This window comes from Dermacentor andersoni, chromosome 4, assembly GCF_023375885.2.
Source record: "Dermacentor andersoni chromosome 4, qqDerAnde1_hic_scaffold, whole genome shotgun sequence".
Classification (NCBI taxonomy): Eukaryota; Metazoa; Arthropoda; class Arachnida; order Ixodida; family Ixodidae; genus Dermacentor; species Dermacentor andersoni.
Window position 1 is genome coordinate 91,287,112 of NC_092817.1, and position 20,921 is coordinate 91,308,032.

At 48.1% G+C, this 20,921-nt stretch overlaps 1 protein-coding gene across 6 annotated transcripts in view; it reads left to right on the plus strand.

Moving 5' to 3' along the window:
* The window catches only part of egg (SET domain bifurcated histone lysine methyltransferase eggless), a 112,639-nt gene that overhangs the window by 29,773 nt on the left and 61,945 nt on the right, over positions 1 to 20,921 (plus strand). For 2 of the 6 annotated variants that reach the window (XM_050183429.2, XM_050183433.2), the window contains exon 1: positions 724 to 1,064. The exons of 3 other annotated variants lie outside the window; for them this stretch is intronic. Coding sequence is in view for 1 of the 3 variants with exons in the window: in XM_050183433.2 (XP_050039390.1) it covers positions 1,006 to 1,064 (59 nt within the window). In the remaining 2 variants the exon portion in view is untranslated. Of the gene's footprint in view, positions 1 to 722; positions 1,065 to 20,921 lie in introns of those variants that run through there. One more of the 6 variants, XM_055074023.1, reaches the window with a different exon arrangement.

Here is a 20,921-nt window from a genome sequence, read left to right on the forward strand (position 1 = left end):
ATATTTACTATTCGTATTCGAAAAAGTTGATGTTCCCCTACCTCTACTTGTATGACATTTCTGGGTACATGACACGAATGGAAGCATGTGCAGAGGTCCGTACTTAGCCAGGCAAGATGTCGGAGACATTACAGGTCCTTACACGACTCATGTGTGGCGCCTGCTTTACTTTTCCGTTGCATCTTCATTGATTCAAAGCAAATCGGCGTTTAAAGCTGTGCCATACGGAAGAATTGTGTGCATGGGTGGTAGTGACGTTCCATATTCTTTCTTTTAGCAATGTACGGAACTATTCACGCCGTTGGCGTTCATGTACATGGTAGTTAAGTTCGCGCCACCGATGCTGCTGCGCAGCACGGTCCGTCGCTTGGAAATGAAGTATTTCGCAATACACCCTGTTTGAAATTAGGCGTTGAATGTGTGCATGTCTCATGAAAGCGAGTACCACAGAAGTAGCATGGGTTCCGGGTGGGGAACCAACACAGCGACACGACTGTTGACTGCCGACCGAAATTTCATAGGTGTAGCTGCTTTTGCCAAGCCCACAGAAATGGCAAAAGGCAAGTGTTTCGCTCGCCATACCCACCCTGCTCAATTTAGGCATATAATATGAACATCTGTCTCAATTCGTTGGGTTCGTATTTATGCGTGCCGCGTCCGACGTTGAAATGTGTATGATCCATTACCATAACGATATCGCCGAAGGTCTATTAAATAAAAGTATTCAAGCAAAGTAGATGTGGAAACAAGCAGTTTTTATTTGCAGCACAACAAATATCTTCAGTGGCGAAACAAGAACGCGTCACCTTGAGGCACTACTTTATTGCGCGTGAGAACAACGACCGCAGCTCCCCCTTTCCGTGTCGCTCCGCGGGCTCTCGCAATCCCCTTCTCCTGTGAACCAACGTACCGGCAGTGAGTGGAGCGGCACGCGGAGTCGTCTGTATTCGTTCGCTCTTGTGGATTTTTCTCGTGTATTGTACTGTCGTCATGGGGAGACGCTGAATGCGCCATGTCGCTCTCTCCCCACAGCACGCCGCAACCTTCACCATCACGTGCAGAAGGTCAGTAACCCACACGTCCCATATTAATACGGTTTCAAGCCTTAGCATTATGCGTGATACTTTGAATGTCAAAGTTCTGCGCTAATCTGGCGTACTATGCTCTGTTTCTAGACTTACTTATTGCGTGTCGCTTTGAGTATCGGTAAAGTCCACGCCAATCTGACGTACTCGCCACGTTGTAATCAACGGGAAAAGACGCTCTGGTGTTTAGGTTCACTGGTAGAATATTATCGCACGGATACTCATGGCTGAATGGTAATCCGTTCTCTCCGTTTTTGCCGGACGGAAATGTGCCGGCCAAGTGCTTTTCCTTACGGTAGTGCGACATGGGCAAAGCATGCATTGAAATCGTAGACGGCGAAGCAGGGCCTGAAACGCACCTTTAGTGTAGAACCAATGTCGCTGAAATGAAACCGGCCTACTTGACATTTCGAACGCAGCACGGTTTCGGACCACGTTCACTCGCGTATCTCGCACACGGGTTTGCACGCGTCCATGCCTCTCCACCGCTGTCGACTGGTCTGACCCGATCGCTGCCTGGCTGGCGCGAAAAGTCGAGGCGAGTGGAATGCGGCGAGGGGCTCGTCGTTAGGGTAGGAACCGACAGATGGCGCCGGTTTCCGGGACGCTGGCGTTAGCTGCTGCTGGTGGGAAAACTCCACGACCTTTGCGGTGTTTCCCACAACAACTTGTTTCGAAGGGCTGGTTAGTTTGCAAGGTTTGTGTTCTGTCATAAACAGAAACTGTGGGGTTACAAAAAAGAGAAGGCTGGTTTTTCTATTTAGAGTAATTATTGCATAATCCGTCCACTGAACAGTTCTTAAACTCCGTTTGGTTGTTTGTGTCATCACATGGTGGTTTCCAGCGCAAGATGTATCTTGCACGTTATTTGAGCGTGTACTGCTTTTACAAGCAGATTGTTCCGAAAATGACAGCAAGCATTTCTGTAAACGTTGACACCAACCAGTGGCATTGTAGACTGTCAACAGTGTCAGCAGGTGACAACGCTAATCACTGAAAAACCAGTAAACAAATTTATTTTACTTTGTGGCTTGGCTCTCAGGGCCGCAATCATTTCGGCAAACGGCCTTTGTGCAATCGGAAAGGCTCCGCCGAGCATACAGAGCGGACCGTCCCCGCAGCCGCCGATGACGTTTGCTTGGAGCGGCTCCTGCGTCTCACGTGACGGCAGAAAAGTAGTCCGGCTCTTTCGGCGCTGGGGAGGGAGGGCGGCTCGCTGGTAGCCCGTTGGCGGCCATTTTGTGCGCGCTGTGAAAGCGGATCGCGTTCGTGTGCGGTGCGCCCTGCGGGCGCTGTATTGGACCGCGCTTGCGCTGTTGTATGGGGCGCGTCAGCTTATGATGCTCATATTTGTCTGGTTATGTTCGCAGATGCCTTATATTTTTATTGTTTCTAACTGGAGCCTAAATTAAAAAAAGAAAGTAATGCCGGTAGCGTTCCAGCAGTCCGGAAGGGTTTTATTTTTAGTTTAACTTGTCGTTATCGTCTAGAGTGGTGGTGGATAATGTGCGCATTGTCGGCTGTCCGAATTGTTATCTGCAACAAGTTTCCAGCTCTTATGCGATATACTTTGTCAGTGCTGTTGTCAGTGATACTTTTGCATATTTTCACCATTTAGCCCCCTGCACCTCGCAATAAATTATCTCTGTATATTGAATATCCGGTAGATATAGTAGTCTTCGCAATACAGTGAATTCGAACGTCTGAGCAAAGTGAATATACCTATAGGGCGAACAGTACAGTTCTATATAGTTTTCTTGGTTACCTGCGACTCACATACGTAAGTTGCGAAGGCGTGAGACTGTCTGTCACCAGGCCTAATACAAATGCTATACTTGGTGGCCTCTAATATGGTGACTCATTTTCAACATTCACTGGAACGGCGTAATATGCAACGCGATGTCTCACTGAAGTTCTTGCTTGCTCAATTCGAGTAACGATATGACAGGAACTTTGCTTGTCCACTGATCTTTTTCATAACGTTCGCTTCTGCAAGTTAGCCAATCGGCATGCGCCAAAAGTCATTGGCCAATAGTACGTTTCGGGTATTGCGGAAGTTGTGTCCCAGCAGATTTACGCATATGAAATAGCGTCTATAGGTGAATAAGTTCGTTGACCTTGAATAGCTCCACTTTCATCAGACGCATCCTCGAGCGCAGTTAGGGTTCGACGTGGGCGCACCGAGCCTAGCACCTACGGCATCCTCAGCCATAGGCCTCGGTTAACAGGTTTAGAACAGGGGACTCGACCTGCATTCGTCTCCAAGAACACAAAGGTTGATTGGCTTTCGCCAGGACTCGATCGGCTTTCGTAGGAAGGCCTAATATGGTTTGTCTGTATGCGTTGAGTCGACAGCTGTGCCGTGGTTGTTATGGTTGCGCTTCTTACGCCAGTGGTACTTGTGGATTAATACGTAAAGCTTAGTTTGCTGTTCGGCAGATGCACTCACACGGGAAAGGCCAGCTATATTGACAAATGAAGTTTTATGACGTGCCATTTTAGCTCTCAGCGGGAAAGCTTTCTGTAGCATCCATTCCGAGAATCGGAGCACGTCGCCTTTCGATAAGCTTTGCCAGCGCCAGGCGCTAAGTGGGCTTGTTGCAATCGTTTAGGATAGTGTTCCTGTACATGCTCCCTCAGAGAGTATATACACGGGGACACTAGTTACGGAAGGACTTTAAATACGTGTTGTGGATGGCGCCTCTCTAGACACCGTACGTGAGCAGTGGAATTTTAGGCCGCATGAGAAAAGCGTGACGTAAGCGGTAACGAAGCTATTCAAGTGCTCCTTGCCTCCTGTGCTTTGTGGCTTAGGTAACTCGGTTCTCACCCACGCATCCGCGAGCAGCTATGTTCGACGAACTGTGACGTAATTTACGAAAGCAGCGTTTCACCAATGCGTTCTCGTTAGTCTTGTCGTTATCTTGGCGTTACCATTGTCCCGCGCGATTCCCCGTAACGACTTTGCATTGTCATTGTTTCCATTGGTTTTATGACTGCGTAATACTTACCGTAATAGGACATGATAGCTTGTATTGAAGCGGTCAGACAACCTCGTAGTATTCCTCAGCCATAACAGGTGCTTAGTGATTTCGCAAGGACTACCATTATAAGATGCATGAGTGAGTTTTGAGCAGTCCTGTACTTTTAGCAGTACTTCGTCATTGTAAACTGTGCGTCCGCTTTTGCTGTTGACATGTTACGGCAACTTTGACGTGGACAGTTTTGGCGTAGCAGATATATCTAATGAGACAGTTCTTGAAGCATTTCCAGTTTTTTTTTTTTTTTGCTAGACTTTGCCGACGCATACTTTCGCCGCTGCGCGTTGCGCATTATTGTGCGGCCAGATATGTTTTGCAGAGATAAGCGGGACAGGGAATTGCGATAACGGCAGGGCGTCCCATGCATGCGCAATGTCGTGAAGTGACCATTCCGGCCACTCTCGTACAGCGTCTTGGGCCCGTGTTTTCTTACGTTCCAGTTCATTTTCCATTCTTTTGTTGTGACGCGACGCTCCGAGCTGTTGATCCCAATGATAACAGATCCAAACGAATCCAGCATTAGAAAATACGGCCCCTCATGCGTGGATGTTAGCTGCTTGAAGAAAAGTAGCGGTGGTTTGCTGCATCTGTTGGTTAAACTATAGGTGCTTTCAAGCTACCTCAAAATGAAGGTGCGCTTAGCGAGCTCGACAATTAAAACAAAAATAAATGTTCTTTGATGCACAAGTAGCTTATTCTTGCTGAAATTGTAAGATACCGATGCAATCCACAAGTGCGCCTGACCAATCGATCTTCTGGTCTGGTCATTGCTCTGTCTGATCTCGTCGCCGTACCTTCGCTGTGATCGGATGCTCTGGCCGCAGGTGTTAGAAATGTTCTCGCTCTTCTTCTTCGAGAAGCGTGTCTTCAAACTTGCTGCGAACGCTGCTCGCTACGGTTGGCCTATTTATACTTTTATTCTCCATTATAATGGCGGCCACATGAGTTGTCGATTGGCATCGGCTTCTAGAGCTATGCCGCAGGTGCGCGCCAGGGTGGCACCGGCGTAGCTCGGTTCAGGGCGGGGTCGCGCCTCGGCCGACGCGCCCCGACGCCACGTGACCCTACCGGATCGACGCGCATGCGCTGCCTTTCTTTTCCGCTCGGCATGGCTGCCCTTTCTCGCCGGCTGCGTCGCCTTGTGCTGCTTTTTATCCTGCTGCTGCTGTTGCCGAGATTCGCCGGGTTGTTTTGCGTTGGGACACGAGCAGTGCGCGGGCCGTTTTTTTCCGTGCGCAGGCTCGCCCGAGCCCGGCCGAGTGGTTTAAAGCCTCGCCCGTATTCGGCCAAGGCCCGAAAGGTGCAGGTCCGTCCACGGTTCGGCCCGTTAGCCTTTGAGCCTAAACGAAGCATAGTCCAATTCTCGGTTGTTGTGGAGTTACCAGCTACACAAAAATTATTTGCTAGTGACAGATTTGACTGTTCCAGGTTTTCCACTGGAGTCGCTACTGACAAATAAGCTGGTAAAAATAAAAAAAAATGTCATCCTCTGTTCATTGTGCTTGTGTGGTAGAGCGATTATATATGAAGGCCAGTGGTATTTGCCAAATAATCATACGACAACATATAGCGAAAACATAGCTGACTGCTAATGTTGACACTGCTATCGATTTAAGTCTCTTGAATCTTGGAAGAATCATTGTTGCGTGCAATACTAAAATTCGAGCTGAAGAAGTCAGCGAGAATGTAAAGTCAAGGGATCTTTTAGAATTGCGTAATACGCCGTCGCTTAAAGCTATTCTAGTTGTATCGTATACAAACAGATGACGCAAAATTTATGCTCACGTGCGACCATATTGTCACATTGAGCAAGGCATTATTATTGATCTATCTGGATTTCTTTTTAATGTGAAAAGTTTCAGTCAGTAATTCAAATACTCACCCGTGTTTCGTAATCTGAGTGAATCCTCACTCTGTCTGCTTTTGTGTTATTATGCAGGGTGATAATCACAGTAAATATACAGCAAAAACAATATAGTTTTATTTTTATCCTTGAATTTCAGATATCATGCTTTGTTAGTGCCGATTCCTAGCCAACCTGTGTTGTGCCAGAAAACTAATACAAGGCAGTGAACACGATCAAACATGTCAAAATGTCATCAAGAAATATGAGTCGAGAAACTATTTTTTCTATGTTGTTTTACTTGCGTCATCATCCTCGTTTCTGCAGCATCCGCGTTGGTTTCAGTTATATAGAATACTTCAAAGTGAAAATTCGACTATGTTGGAGCAACTGTAGGCTATAAACTGCTGGCACAGTATTGAACTCGCTTGAGCAAGGAATGAAGAAATTAAATGGGAACCGGTAGCGATTTGCTTTATGCCTTAGAAGGCAAAATAATTTGTGTATATGTACGAGTTCTGTCTCAAAATTTCGTGCAGTGAGCCAGCAAAAATGTGGGAGAGGGTATAGCGGTGCCGCGCTCGCTCAGTACTCGAAAGAACCCTGTTGACCTCTAGTGCGTATGAGCCGGACTGCTGTATAAGGCAGACCTTTATACGTGCAGTTTTGTGCAATCCATCTTTAGTCTTTGTCGAAATGGAGGTCGACGAATAGCACAAAGAATCGTTATCGTTCTACTTCGACGGCGGCTGCGTATGGTGCGGACGCGCGGGCCTAGATATTTTGAAAGCGAACTGTGATGGGGACAGAGTGCGCCAAGCGCTGATAGCTTCGTGTGCTCTGTGTTGTCGCCGTTAGCGTTCAAGCGAAAGGCAGCACGAAGGTCAATTCGCTCGCTGCTGTTGCCGTGCTTCCTCACTCCAGCGTTTTGACAGCCAGTGTGTGCGGTCATGCATCGAATGAGGTGTGTTCATGTTTGCTTGTGCGCGCGTGACACCATGCTTGTTAATTTAGTTAGTAAGCGAATGTTTACAAGTTTATGCAGCTGATAAAACTGCTAACCTTGCTTCGTATAGCTGTCTACTAAGTTGCTATTGCAATCGATGCTTCGCCTTTCCGGCGAAACTGCGGCTTTTTGTTGTTTTTGTGTTCGCTTATGCCGGCGCCATGACAGTTGCTCTTCGCATCGTGATCGCGATCACGAGAAAAGTGACAGGACGAGTGACGAGGGAAGGCGCGTGCGGCGAGGGTATCCCAGGAAATGGAGAGTCTAGGAGAAGAGGAATATCGCTACCTTTATTTTATTCAGAGGGCTCATACATGATCAGGATGCCCCTCCACCTCGTGAGTAGGTTAAAGCATCGATCGCGTGCGTTCTCTTGCGTTCAGTCCGCTGTATGACGGTTATATCACAAGCACTTGGTTTGGGAAAGTCGTCTGTTCACCGTATTTTGTATGAAATGTTGAAAATGAAGCGGTCTCTATTAAGGCTGTGCCGAAACTCCTGACTCCTGAGCAAAAGTTGCGACGAAAAGAAGGTTTCACTGGTTAGAAACCTGCAGACGACAGCGATAAATCCCTGCAAAGGGTCGTCATCGGCGACGAGACTTGATTTACGAATGCGACATCGAGTGCAAAAAGAAGGACGAGCACTAAACAAAACAAGTACGCGGCAGAACAAAGCGCAAATCAGTCACATTGATCGCTTTCTTTTTCCTTACTTCCATGGAATTATCCACCAGGAATTTTTACTTGAAGGTCAAACTGTCAAAACAGCTTTCTACGTGGAAATACTGAAGCGTCGCAGAGACACACCCGAGCCCGAAGCTCCTAGGCCCGTGCCCTGCCCTGGCCCGCTTCGAAATTTGCTTACCAGGCCCTAGCCGGCACTGTGATCTGTGAAATTATATGCGCTGCGCAGCTGAAGTCGCAGCGCTCATAATGGCTGGCTCCACCAAGGCCCGGACGGTCAAGAATAGATGGCCTACTGCCGTTACATGTAGGTCGGCGGAGAACAGTGCCACAAGCACTGCAGCAATGTTGCCAACATGAGAAAAACTACAGTTCGAGCACGCATTAAAAAGTTCCCCCAAAACCCGTTCTCGAGGCCCCCGAAACCGCGGAGAGAACTGGCGGGTTAAGGTGACGATCAGAACTAAAGTGCGTATAAATTTCTTGTGCATACGTAGCATAACGCTGGAGAATTATGTGGCGCTTGAAGGCACTCTAGTTTTATTTCTTCCAGAAAGCAATGAATGATAAAACATGTAAATGAAGTTCCAAAACAATTTGTAACGACCCGTCTTCAAGCGCTTGCTGTTACGGCCATATATCTCCCCCTGAATCTTGCCTGTTTCACTGTTGTACATGCTTCGCACATGCCATTGAAGACAACGGTGACAGATAGTCCTCCTGATCTGAACTCTCGGAATTGCATAGAGTACTCTTATTATTGTCCTAAGAATGCATTACATGTAAACAGCGTGCCTACGGCATTCGGAGCACCATGCAGCAAGTGCTATAAATAGATAAGGTTTGTTCTCCGCGTAGAGGGAGTTAACATGAGCTGAAAGCCGTTAACAAAAAACTGCCTACAAAAGAACCTTTCTTCTTGCTAGTAGCTGCTAAATTTAGTGGCATCACTGTACTAGCTGCTGGTGCCCAAGGTTATCGCCGTCGTTCATGCCAGTTGCTCTTTGAGAAAGGGTCGACAAAGTGTCGTCCCTGAAAAAGAGACATTTACGTTACTTTCTCCGCCCTGTTGATTTACGCAGAACTGATTTGCCTTTTTCATCCTTACGACGCCACCTTACTCCGTCTACACTCCGCAGAAACCCCTAAGTTCTGAGTTTCTCATTCTCCGCCATTCTGCATCCTGAGTTGCAACCAGCCTTTGGATCGCCGTAGGAGCCTACGACTGACGAACTATTGCCGTCGGAAGCGGAAGTCATCGGGTCACTTCTCCTCACCCCAATAGGACAGGCTCGCTCACTTTTGTCTAACGGTCCTCACACTTCAATGTAACCTCTAGCTACCACCTCTCGGGCTCGTTATAGCTTCTACCATACTTCCTGTTACCTTGACGGAAACCTGTTCGTATCTGGTTTTCTCTACTTTGGCAGGACTGGAAATACTGCTGCTTGTTCTTGCAGCCCATGACAGGTTGCTGAGAAGACAAGCCACCAAGAAGGTTAGAACGACAGAAAGCTGTGCTAGTTGATAAGGATTCTTGTTGTCCACTTCTCTTGTGTCCGTGTCTGCAAGCCTTAGCCCTTCTTTGCATTATGAACCAAGAAGGTATTTTCCTAATCCTTGTTTCCCCTACCCAACCTATCCCCCCATTAGGGTGTAATACATGCGTGTTTCTCATCTTATTCGCTTCGGCGGACAAGTAATCTCTGCAGTGCTGAACATGCGACTTCTTTTGTATTTCATGTGCCAGGCTCTGTGCGTTCGGAGAAGTGTACAAGGCCCAGGCTGAGATTTTTCAGTTGAGCGTGCGCCATTTTAGCGCTTTTGTAGCCCTCCCTACTTTTTTTTCTTGTTTATATCTTCTTAGTGCTAGCTAAGCAGTAATGTAAATAAACGGAGGTTGCAGTCGGCCAATAAAAACGTCCTTGCCGACTTCTGTCCATAGAGATGCCCGATCGGTATCTGGCGCAGAACGGTTCGCCGCTCACAACCGCCCTGCGCCTGGCCAAGATCCGGTTTCGTGCATTTTTTTTTTTTTTTTTTTGTCCGTTGTGAGCTGTTTGCTTGTTGTTAGGCACTTTCAGCACGAGTATTGTGTTCTGTGCACGGGTCTCTCCCGTGCCCGGCTGGGCGTTTAGGGAAGAGGTCGCGAAGGAACAAAAGAAGAAAGGAAAAATATATGCGCCAATGTAGTCGTCCTACGAAATAATTCCTATCGTACTCTTCGATTTATCCGTGTTATTTACTACATAACACTTGTCAGGATAAATGGGTTAACAGTCATTTCTTCCGTGCACTACACCCGCACACAGCACAAAGCGACCGTTCGTCTCGCGTCCCTCGCTTCCTGGTGTACGTTTCTGCTCAAGGTCGTCCCTCTCGGACGCGGGTGTAAGACGAGACGGCTGTGCAGGTAGGTGGTCGCGCTGCTGCAACTCCGTGGTGCGCGTTTCTTCGAGGTCCGATGCTTTTTCTCTTTTATGCTGTTGTTGCGGCCCGGCCGCTGTCCGCAATACAGAAGTGCCGAAGTCGAGACCCGAAGCAATAAAGAAACGGCCTTGAATAAAATCTTCAAGGCTGTGTCGAGGAGTGAACCATCCGCGACCACCCCGTTTGCATCGAGGCCGCGCGTATTTTACGGGGCCTAGAAAGACTTGCTGAGGGCTTAGTGAATACTTAGTGAATACTTAGTGAATACTTAGTGAAGCGCGAACACATGCGCACACATCACATAAGAAAGGAAAATGGCGACTGACATGTTCGTCATCTTCTACTGCTACATGCGCGGCGTCGTGCTGCTGCGCACAGATTCGCAAGCGCGATTGCCTGCTCGCGGCGGCGGCAGCATTTCGATGTGGGAAAAAGCGAACGTGTATTTAGATTGTATAGGTGCACGTCAACGACCCCAGCTGGTCGTAATTGTCTCTCATAGCAGCAGCATTGCTTCTAGGTTTCCACTCATGAATAAATCAGTCAGCCTATTTTCTGCACCGTTCGTTGGGGCTCGCTTTCTCCATGGGAAAGTGGCAGCAAAATGAAGGAAGCGCTGTTGCGTGACATCCTCGTGTACTCCATTTGCCACGCGGTCTCTGCTGGGGGCGCCGTCGAGGTCGTGTAGGGTTAGTAGTGCACGCGCCGCTCTTCTAGCACGGAGGATGCGATGTGTACTGTTGTGCCCGGCGGTCCTCCGGTTCGAGGGAGATGCCACACCTGCGACATGAAGTTGTCACGCCTCCATTCGTCACACCTGTCGGCAACCCAAATTGGCCTGTCCACGCCGGAGTGAAGGTTGGTGCAAGGCTACGACTTTGCACGCCTGTCAGCAACCGAAATTGGCATGACCACGCCGGGGATCGGAGTCAGCTTGCGTTCCTCTTACTTTCCTTGTTTGTGCCCAGTGATGTGCGTGCGTTTCCCACACCCGCGGCGCACCGAAAGGGGCATCCAGCTCGCCGACGCCGGGATTGGTCTCCTGACGGCATCTGTCTCCTGACGCCGGATTGGTGGATTTCATGAACAATGACGACGCAGGCATAAAAAGCGTATCGAGACTTCTGAGGAAGAGGACGCTCGGAAACAGTGTGACTCGGACATGCTAAGACGCTACCATAGTGTGCTCCGATAGTTGGGGCCGTTTTGTAATCTCAACCATGTACCTTTTTGAATATATTCCTTTTTCTTCATTCTCTTAAACATTGCGCTGGACCCTTTCTCCCGGCACCTGGCACGGCACCATCGATGAAGACTTCGTTGGCCGCACGGACCCGAGATTTGCAACAACTACGGCGTGCTTCATAATCAAGTCGTGGTTTTGGCACGTAAAAGCCTATAATTTTTTCAAAGGACCTTGGTGCCATCGTTGTGAGTCGCAGTAGTGAAATACCGACCCATTTCAGCAAGTTCGCAGCGCCTGCCTTCGTTAGAACCTGGTGGCAGCGGTGGAATTTGAACGCGCGTCTCGTCGTGCCCGTCAGCGGTGAGACTGACCTCACGGAACTTGGGACGTGCTCACAATCGCAACAGTACGGTATGCGAGGAGCACGGCTGTCACAGCGCTTCTCTCATTCGATTTCCCGTCGCTGGGTTTCGATCTCAGCCGATGTTCGCTTCCTAGAGATCGTGGCTCGGTCACCGTGATCGCCGATGTGTCCGGCACAGCGGCAGCGGGACGACGGGAAGGGGAGTCTTCCTCTGGCAACAGACCAGTAAAGCTGCCAGAAGAAAACCGCCTGCATCTTCAAATGATGTTCGCCCACTGCGGTTGCTTAGTAGCTATGGTGTTGGGCTGCTAAACACGAGGTCGCGGGATCGGATCCCGGCCAGAGCGGCCGCATTTTAGATAGGGACGAAATGCGAAAACACCCGTGTTGCTTACATTTGTGCAGGTTAAAGAATTCTTGGTGGTCCAAATTATTCCGGAGTCCCTCACTGCGGCGTGCTTCATAATCAAATCGTGGTTTTGGCACGTAAAACCCTATAATTTTTTGAAAGGACCTTGGTGCCATCGTTGTTGAGTCGCAGTAGTGAAATATACAGACCCATTTGTAACCTTCAGCAAATTCGCAGCCCCTGCCTTCGTTAGAACCTGGTGGCAGCGGTGTAATTTGAACGCGCGTCTCGTCGTGCCTGTTTGGTGAGCAGTGTTTCTATAATGTACTCGCGAATCTTCTTCCTTCGAACCTGCATATGTATAGGCAACCTAGGAGTCTGTTGTGTAACAGCACTCTCGCGGACTCCGGGCCTGAAGAGTTATTAAAGTATAAGTGCCACCACCTCTCTCCCAGGCACCCGCACCTCGTGGTGGCAACGCTCGTGATTGTTTTATTTAAGGCGAAGGTAGCAACGTGGCTTATCGACCGCTTTTCGTTGCCTGACTTTGTGACTGTATAGTGGCAATTAGCGGGGCGCCCTTCAGAGGCTCGGTCGAACTTTTAGTTTCCTTGAGAAAGAATCGTGTTTTCTCTTATATGTTCATATGATAAGCCAACATTATCATGTCTCCAGCTCAAGTGACATGTGCGTGTGTGCCGGCAGTGCTGAACAGAACGCACCATCGACGCTTCGCAGAGCGTCAAAGAATGCGTTAGGTGTGGCTTTGGAGGTCACACCAAATCATCAAAGGTGCGCTGTTGCGGTCTTGGGGGCGACGCATAGGGACATCCCAGCGCACAGCGCTTGTGGTGTCATTTGGGCGAGTTTTCCCTTTCGTCTAACGCCGCAAATCGTGTTGGGATGTGTGAATATAGAAGCAGTGCTATTTGCAGTGGCTTCTGCTGTTGTGTGGCGAAGAAAAATTACTAATTAAGTAGCCATATAGTAGTTCACGTGTCTGTCTCACAGTGCAGCAGAAGAGTCTAAGACTAGACACGCTGTCCCTTCAGGACAGGGAGCATTGCAGGAGGAGCGCATCACGTGAGGGCAACGTCATGTCTTGGCCAGGCGGGTTAGTGATCCGGATTTATGCTGGGAAGTCCGTACCTTTGATTGCACCTACTGCGAGGGACATGCCAACTTATACCTTTGTAGCATCAGTGACAAACGCTCTGTCGAACGTTCCAATGCTGCACATGCTTTGAACATATCCCGCTGCGTACATTTTGGCATAGAGTATATGGGCAATGTGTGACCTTCTGCAATCGTTAGACAAGGAGCTGTTCTTTGCTTTCTTACGCACGCTAGAGAGAGAAACAGACCGTAGTGTAGACAAACTGCAAAGTATGCGTCAAATAGTTTCAAGATCCCCCTTTTTGTGACGATCATCATCATCATCATCAGCCTAGTTACACCCACTGCAGGGCAAAGGCCTCTCCCATACTTCTCCAACTACCCCGGTCATGTACTAATTGTGGCCATGTTGTCCCTGCAAACGTCTTAATGTCATCCGCCCACCTAACTTTCTGCCGCCCCCTACTACGCTTCCCTTCCCTTGGAATCCAGTCCGTAGCCCTTAATGACCATCGGTTATCTTCCCTCCTCATTACATGTCCGGCCCATGCCCATTTCTTTTTCTTGATTTCAACTAAGATGTCATTTACCCGCGTTTGTTCCCTCACTCAATCTGCTCTTTTCTTGTCCCTTAACGTTACACCTATCATTCTTCTTTCCATGGCTCGTTGCGTCGTCCTCAATTTCAGCAGAACCCTTTTCGTAAGCCTCCAGGTTTCTGCCCCGTAGGTGAGTACTGGTAAGACACAGCTGTTATACACTTTCCTCTTGAGGGATAGTGGCAACCTGCTGTTCATGATTTGAAAATGCCTGCCAAACGCACCCCAGCCCATTCTTATTCTTCTGGTTATTTCAGTCTCATGATCCGGATCCGTGGTCACTACCTGCCCTAAGTAGATGTATTCCCTTACCACTTCCAGTGCCTCGCTGCCTATCGTAAACTGCTGTTCTCTTCCGAGACTGTTAAACATTACGTTAGTTTTCTGTAGATGAATTTTCAGACCCACACTTCTGCTTTGCCTCTCCAGGTCAGTGAGCATGCATTGCAATTGGTCTCCTGAGTTACTAAGCAAAGCAATATCATCAGCGAATCGCAAGTTGCTAAGGTATTCTCCATCAACTTTTATCCCCAATTCTTCCCACTCCAGGTCTCTGAATACCTCCTGTAAACATGCTGTGAATAGCATTGGAGATATCGTATCTCCCTGTCTGACGCCTTTCTTTATTGGGATTTTGTTGCTTTCTTTGTGGAGGATTACGGTGGCTGTGGAACCGCTATAGATAGCTTCCAGTATCTTTACATATGGCTCATCTACACCCTGATTCCGTAGTGCCTTCATGACTGCTGAGGTTTCGACTGAATCAAATGCTTTTTCGTAATCAATGAAGGCTATATATAAGGGTTGGTTATATTCCGCACATTTCTCTATCACCTGATTGATAGTGTGAATATGGTCTATTGTTGAGTAGCCTTTACGGAATCCTGCCTGGTCCTTTGGTTGACAGAAGTCTAAGGTATTCCTGATTCTATTTGCGATTACCTTAGTAAATACTTTGTAGGCAACGGACAGTAAGCTGATCGGTCTATAATTTTTCAAGTCTTTGGCGTCCCCTTTCTTATGGATTAGGATTATGTTAGCGTTCTTCCAAGATTCCGGTACGTTCGAGGTCATGAGGCATTGTGTATATAGGGCGGCCAACCTTTCTAGGACAGTGTTCCCACCATCCTTCAACAAATCTGCTGTTACCTGATCCTCCCCAGCTGCCTTCCCCCTTTGCATAGCTCCCAAGGCGTTCTTTACCTCTTCCGGTGTTACTTGTGGGATTTCAAGTTCCTCTAGACTATTCTCTCTCACCTTATCGTCGTGGGTGTTACTGGTACTGTATAAATCTCTATAAAACTCTTCAGCCACTTGAACTATCTCATCCATATTAGTAACGATATTGCCGGCTTTGTCTCTTAACGCACACATCTGATTCTTGCCTATTCCTAGTTTCTTCTTCACTGCTTTTAGGCTTCCCCCGTTCCTGAGAGCCTGTTCAATTCTATCCATATTATAGTTCCTTATGTCCGCTGTCTTACGCTTGTTGATTAACTTAGAAAGTTCTGCCAGTTCTATTCTAGCTGTAGGGTTAGAGGCTTTCATACATTGGCGTTTCTTGATCAGATCTTTCGTCTCCTGCGATAGCTTACTGGTTTCCTGTTTAACGGCGTTACCACCGACTTCTATTGCGCACTCCTTAATGATGCCCATAAGATTGTCGTTCATTGCTTCAACACTATGGTCCTCTTCCTGGGTTAAAGCCGAATACCTGTTCTGTAGCTTGATCCGGAATTCCTCTAGTTTCCCTCTTACCGCTGACTCATTGATTGGTTTCTTATGTACCAGTTTCTTCCGTTCCCTCCTCAAGTCAAGGCTAATTCGAGTTCTTACCATCCTATGGTCACTGCAGCGCACCTTGCCGAGCACGTCTACATATTGTATGATGCCAGGGTTCGCGCAGAGTATAAAGTCGATTTCATTTCTAGTCTCACCATTCGGGCTCCTCCACGTCCACTTTCGGCTAACCCGCTTGCGGAAAAAGGTATTCATTATCCGCATATTATTCTGTTCTGCAAACTCTACTAATAACTCTCCTCTGCTATTCCTAGAGCCTATGCCATATTCCCCCACTGACTTGTCTCCGGCCTGCTTCTTGCCTACCCTGGCATTGAAATCGCCCATCAGTATACTGTAGTTTGTTTTGCCTTTACCCATCGCCGATTCCACGTCTTCATAGAAGCTTTCGACTTCCTGGTCATCATGACTAGATGTAGGGGCGTAGACCTGTACAACCTTCATTTTGTACCTCTTATTAAGTTTCACAACAAGACATGCCACCCTCTCGTTAATGCTATAGAAGTCCTGTACGTTACCAGCTATGTTCTTATTAATCAGGAATCCGACTCCTAGTTCTCGTCTCTCTGCTAAGCCCCGGTAGCACAGGACGTGCCCGCTTTTTAGCACTGTATATGCTTCTTTTGGCCTCCTGACTTCACTGAGCCCTATTATATCCCATTTAATGCCCTCTAATTCCTCCAATAGCACTGCTAGACTCGCCTCACTAGATAACGTTCTAGCGTTAAACGTTGCCAGGTTCATATTCCAATGGCGGCCTGTCCGGAGCCAGGGATTTTTAGCACCCTCTGCAGCGTTGCAGGTCTGACCGCCGCCGTGGTCAGTTGCTTCGCAGCTGCTGGGGACTGAGGGCCGGGGTTTGATTGTTGTGTTCATATAGGAGGTTGTGGCGAAGTACTGCACCAGGGTGGCCAATCCTGCTCTGGTGAGAGAGTGCGTTACCGGTTCTGGTCACCGGGATCAGGCCGCACTCCAGGCCTGTTTGTGCAATTTTCTCAACACACGGTTGTTGTTGTTTTTTCTGGTATTTTCCGGTGGAGAATTGTGCGGCCCGGGATTTGAATCACGGTCCTCTTTCACGGGAGACGGATTCTCTACCGTCCCCGCAGGAGTTAAATTTAAAAATGAAATTGTGGGATTTACGTGACAAAACCACTTTCTGATTATGAGGCACGCCGTAGTGGAGGACTCCGGAAATTTCGACCACCTGGGGTTCTTTAACGTGCACCTAAATCTAAGTACACGGGTGTTTTCGCATTTCGCCCCCATCGAAATGCGGCCGCCGTGGCCGGGATCCGATCCCGCGACCTCGTGCTCAGCAGTCTAACACCATAGCCACTGAGTAACCACGGCGGGTCCCGCAGGAGTTGTACGCCTCATTTAATATACAGTGGTGCCCTATTTGAGCAGTCAAGGTGGACCAATCTGAGCTCGGTTTTACCGCACGGATGGCACTCGGCTAGAGAACCTGGTATTTATGACCTGCACATGTGAGGCCATACATAATTGAAGATATATATCTTTCTTTTTTTTATTTTAGGAGGGTTCCCGTACAGTGATAAAATAAAGGAAAAGACATTAAAAAAAAGAAAGAAAAACGAAAAGAAAAAAAGGGGGGGGGGGAAGGAACATAACAGGTGATTTGAACTCGTGACCGTTGGATGTTGCCCGGAAAGATAGCTCAGTCGGTTGGTTTGTCAGGCCCCAGGTTACTTTCAAGCGCCATAGCTCCTGCTCCGAGCCTCATACTTATGTGTAAAGGGACTGATGTTGTCCGAGTGGTTGGAAGGCATACTTTCTTGGAAAAATGGCTGCCCGAGGAGAAGAGCGAACTCGAGCGGCTTTAGAGACTAGGAAAACTGCCGTAAAATATTTAGACTTGAGGGAAAAGCTTCGTTAACAAACTATAACACGGCAATCAGCACTCGAATATGACGAGAGAAATTATTGAGACGTGGAAAATTTCCTTCAAATAAATATGGTTTGCGAGACAAATGCTTGTAAGTATTGAACCTCTTAAAAGATGAGGGGAAATTTGCGCTCACCGAGAGGGCATCGTCCGTACGAGACCACCACCAGGCACCTTACTGAGACATGGAGGGCTTTGCGGCCGGAACAAAGCCTCCCGTCCCCGCCGGCCAAGAGCGGGAAAACGCGCTTTCCGATCTCTCAAGGTTGCGCGGACATAGTATAACTCTAGCGTCTAGGAGAAGCTTAACCAGGTGCGATGGCGGCACGCATAGCGTGGGAAGCTAGCCGCCAGAATAACTATCTCAAGGACTGCTGCTGACGAGGGCGAAATACCTTCGTGTAATTATAATAACCCTAATAGGACTAGTTTCGAAAGAAAAAGAAAGAATAGAAAGGATAGTTTTCGATATATATATATATATATATATTCATCTCATCTATGGGATCGCATGCGCGCGCTGTTGCTTTGTCTCTGCGTGTAGTAGTTAAGAGAGCCAGTTTAAGGGGCGGAGAAGAAGGAAGGAAAGGAAAGCAAAAACTGCAGCGCCGTGGTTTTAAAGCGCACCCGTGGTAGAGAAACGGAAGGCGATATAAGCGTGCGTAGCCATGATACGCACACGACAAACTGCCTTAAAATATTTAGACTTGAGGGAAAGCTTCGGTAACAAACGATAGCACAGCAATCAGCACTCGAATATAATTATAACCCTAATAATAATTGTAAATATTCATCTCATCTATGGGATCTAATGCGCGCGCTGTTGCTTTGTCTCTGCGTGTAGTAGTTAAGAGAGCCAGTTTAAGGGCGGAGAAAAAGGAAGGAAAGGAAAGTCTCTGAAGCAAAATTGCAGCGCCGTGGTTTTAAAGCGCAACCGTGGTAGAGAAACGGAAGGCGATATAAGAGTGCGTGGCCATGATACGCACACGACAAACCGCCTTAAAATATTTAGACTTGAGGGAAAGCTTCGTTAACAAACGTGTGCATCAATCCTTAATATCAGATCACACATTGCAGCGCCGTAAATTATAATCTATGATTGAGTTACCTTGCTTGCAGAATCTGAGTCTTCTGACTGGGCAATGTTACCCAGTGTTATCCAGGTGCGAGGGAACTGCGAGAAAAGCGCTGGCTTGTCTTCTTTCTCGCTTAGCTGAGCTAGCCGCTATCACTCGCCGAGGTTCCGTTTGTGATAAGCGCTTCAGAAAGCCCTTGGTATATCGTAGGAGTCGCGCTTGATGCACGTGTAGCCTTATCAAGAAACGTCTGGCGGTATCTCGCGACGCTATCGGCAGGCCACTGTGGCGTCGTGCGAGAGGACCTTCTTGTTCAGCCGCTTTGCTGGCTCATCTGCGGTTGCCGGCTATGGTCTTCTCATTGTGCGACGTTGTCTAAAAAGCCACGCAGCTAAATGTAGAGCTTACCAGTGGTGTTGGCCACTGAAGGACCGAATTTACCGAAGCGACTTCCTCACAAGAATGGTCCTTAATTGGACTCTGTCCTTGAAGTCATAACAAATTTAAGCAGCTCAAGGGTCATTTCAAACGCAAGAATAAATATTGTAAGCTGATTAAACTTGAGCTTCTCATCACCGCATTTACATTATTCCAGTCCCCCATGGTGCCAACCGGCACTGGGTCGTGAGAAATGTGATGAGAAACACAATTTTTTAAAAATTTGCGCTCCTCATCACCACATTTCTCACGTCCCAGTGCCGGTTGGCGTCAGAGGAGGACCGTAATAATATAACTCATATGCTAAATTGTAGCTGCACGCCACCGTACTTCTTGTGTGCCAAATCCGAAACTGCAGAAAATTAGACTATACATATACACACGAAGTCGCACTTTCGCCCGACAGGCGAAGCATTGATTGCGATAGCAAATTAGTGGACCGCTAGCTATACAAAGTAAGGATGCCAGTTTCATCGGCCGTATAAACTTGTAAACTAGGCGTACTAACTAAATGAAAAAGCATGGTGTCACGCGCACACTAGCAAACATGAACACGTCTCACTCGATGACCGCGGAAACACGCTGTCAAAACTCTGCAGTGAGGAAACGCGGCAGCAGCAGCGAGCGAATCGACCTTCGTGCAGCCGCTCGCATCAACGCAAACCAAGTCGCGAAAACAGAGCGCAGCGCAAACTCTTTACCCGTCGCAGATACAGCGACTTCCTGATACAGATACTTTCAAGATACAGCGGCCCGGCCGGCTGCGCGCGGCCGCCCGGAGTAGAACGCCTCCTCCCCGCCCCCTGAAGCCTTGCGGGCGACGGAAGGCGGCGCGTTTCCTGCCTGCTTTCGTCCGTTGCATGCGCGAGATAGAGCCGCGATCGCCGGCTCGCCCTCGCACCCTTTCATTCGCTCATACATCATACGTACGGCCCTCGGCGACGATTTTATCGCCCTTTGACTTTATACGGAACGTCATGGAAACGGCGACGCCGACGGCAGAAATGCGCCTGGAGTGGCCATATACTTACTATCGCTATAGAAAAAGGAATTATGCATGCATATTGACGGTGATTGTTTTGTTTTGCCTTTGTTGCGTTCCTGTTTTCCTGTTGCTGGTCCTCCACTATTGCCTTATAGCTATGATACCTTATCCGTGCGTAGAAAAGAACGAAATGACGTTATGGAAAGTCGGGGAGGTTAACTAGAGGTAGTTCTCGTTGGTCACCCTGCACAGGGGGAAGTGGGTAAATGAATAGAGAGAGAGAGAGAAAGAAAGAAAGAAAGAGAGAAGCCCAAATGAAGTAAACCAAACATGCTATCCGGCGCTGGCAGGCTGCGTTCTTTATTCTAGTGTGTAGTCCCGTGAACCTCAGCAACTTAGCGGAACAAATTAGCAGAGTAACATTTCACCTTGCTTTCATAAGCCTTTCTTTTATCATTGTCTCGTGCGTGTTCCTTGTAGCCAACACTAGCAAAGTAGGGGATCGGCCCCCGTCTTTCCCAGCGTGGTGCTTGCCAACTTCACGGAGTGCCCGTTGCAATTTTTCATTGTGGATCGCTTCCGTGTCACGCGACCTTCGTGTGCCAAATGATAAACGCCCCTAAATTTCATGAATAAACGAACCAATGGGCGGCTGCCTCCTTCATAAAGCAATATACGAGAGTGCTGCCGCATTGTGTGTGGATTCGTATATGGCAGGTTCCCGATGGCGACGTGTTAGAAAATGTCCTGTGTCCACGAGTTGAGATGATGTTATTATAGGTAATCTGTATAGAAAAAAATTATAAAGCTATTCAACCTCTAGTTGACGTCCATAAAAGACAATGCATTCCTACACGAGATGGTGGTGAGAGTGGGGCCTATGAACTATGGCATTCGGTTGCTAATTGTTTGTCTCAGGGAAAATAATTTCATCCCACGCACTCTTTTTCGTACGGTAGATATGAATGACGTGGTTATAGATGACGCAGCAACAGGAGATGCCCGAGC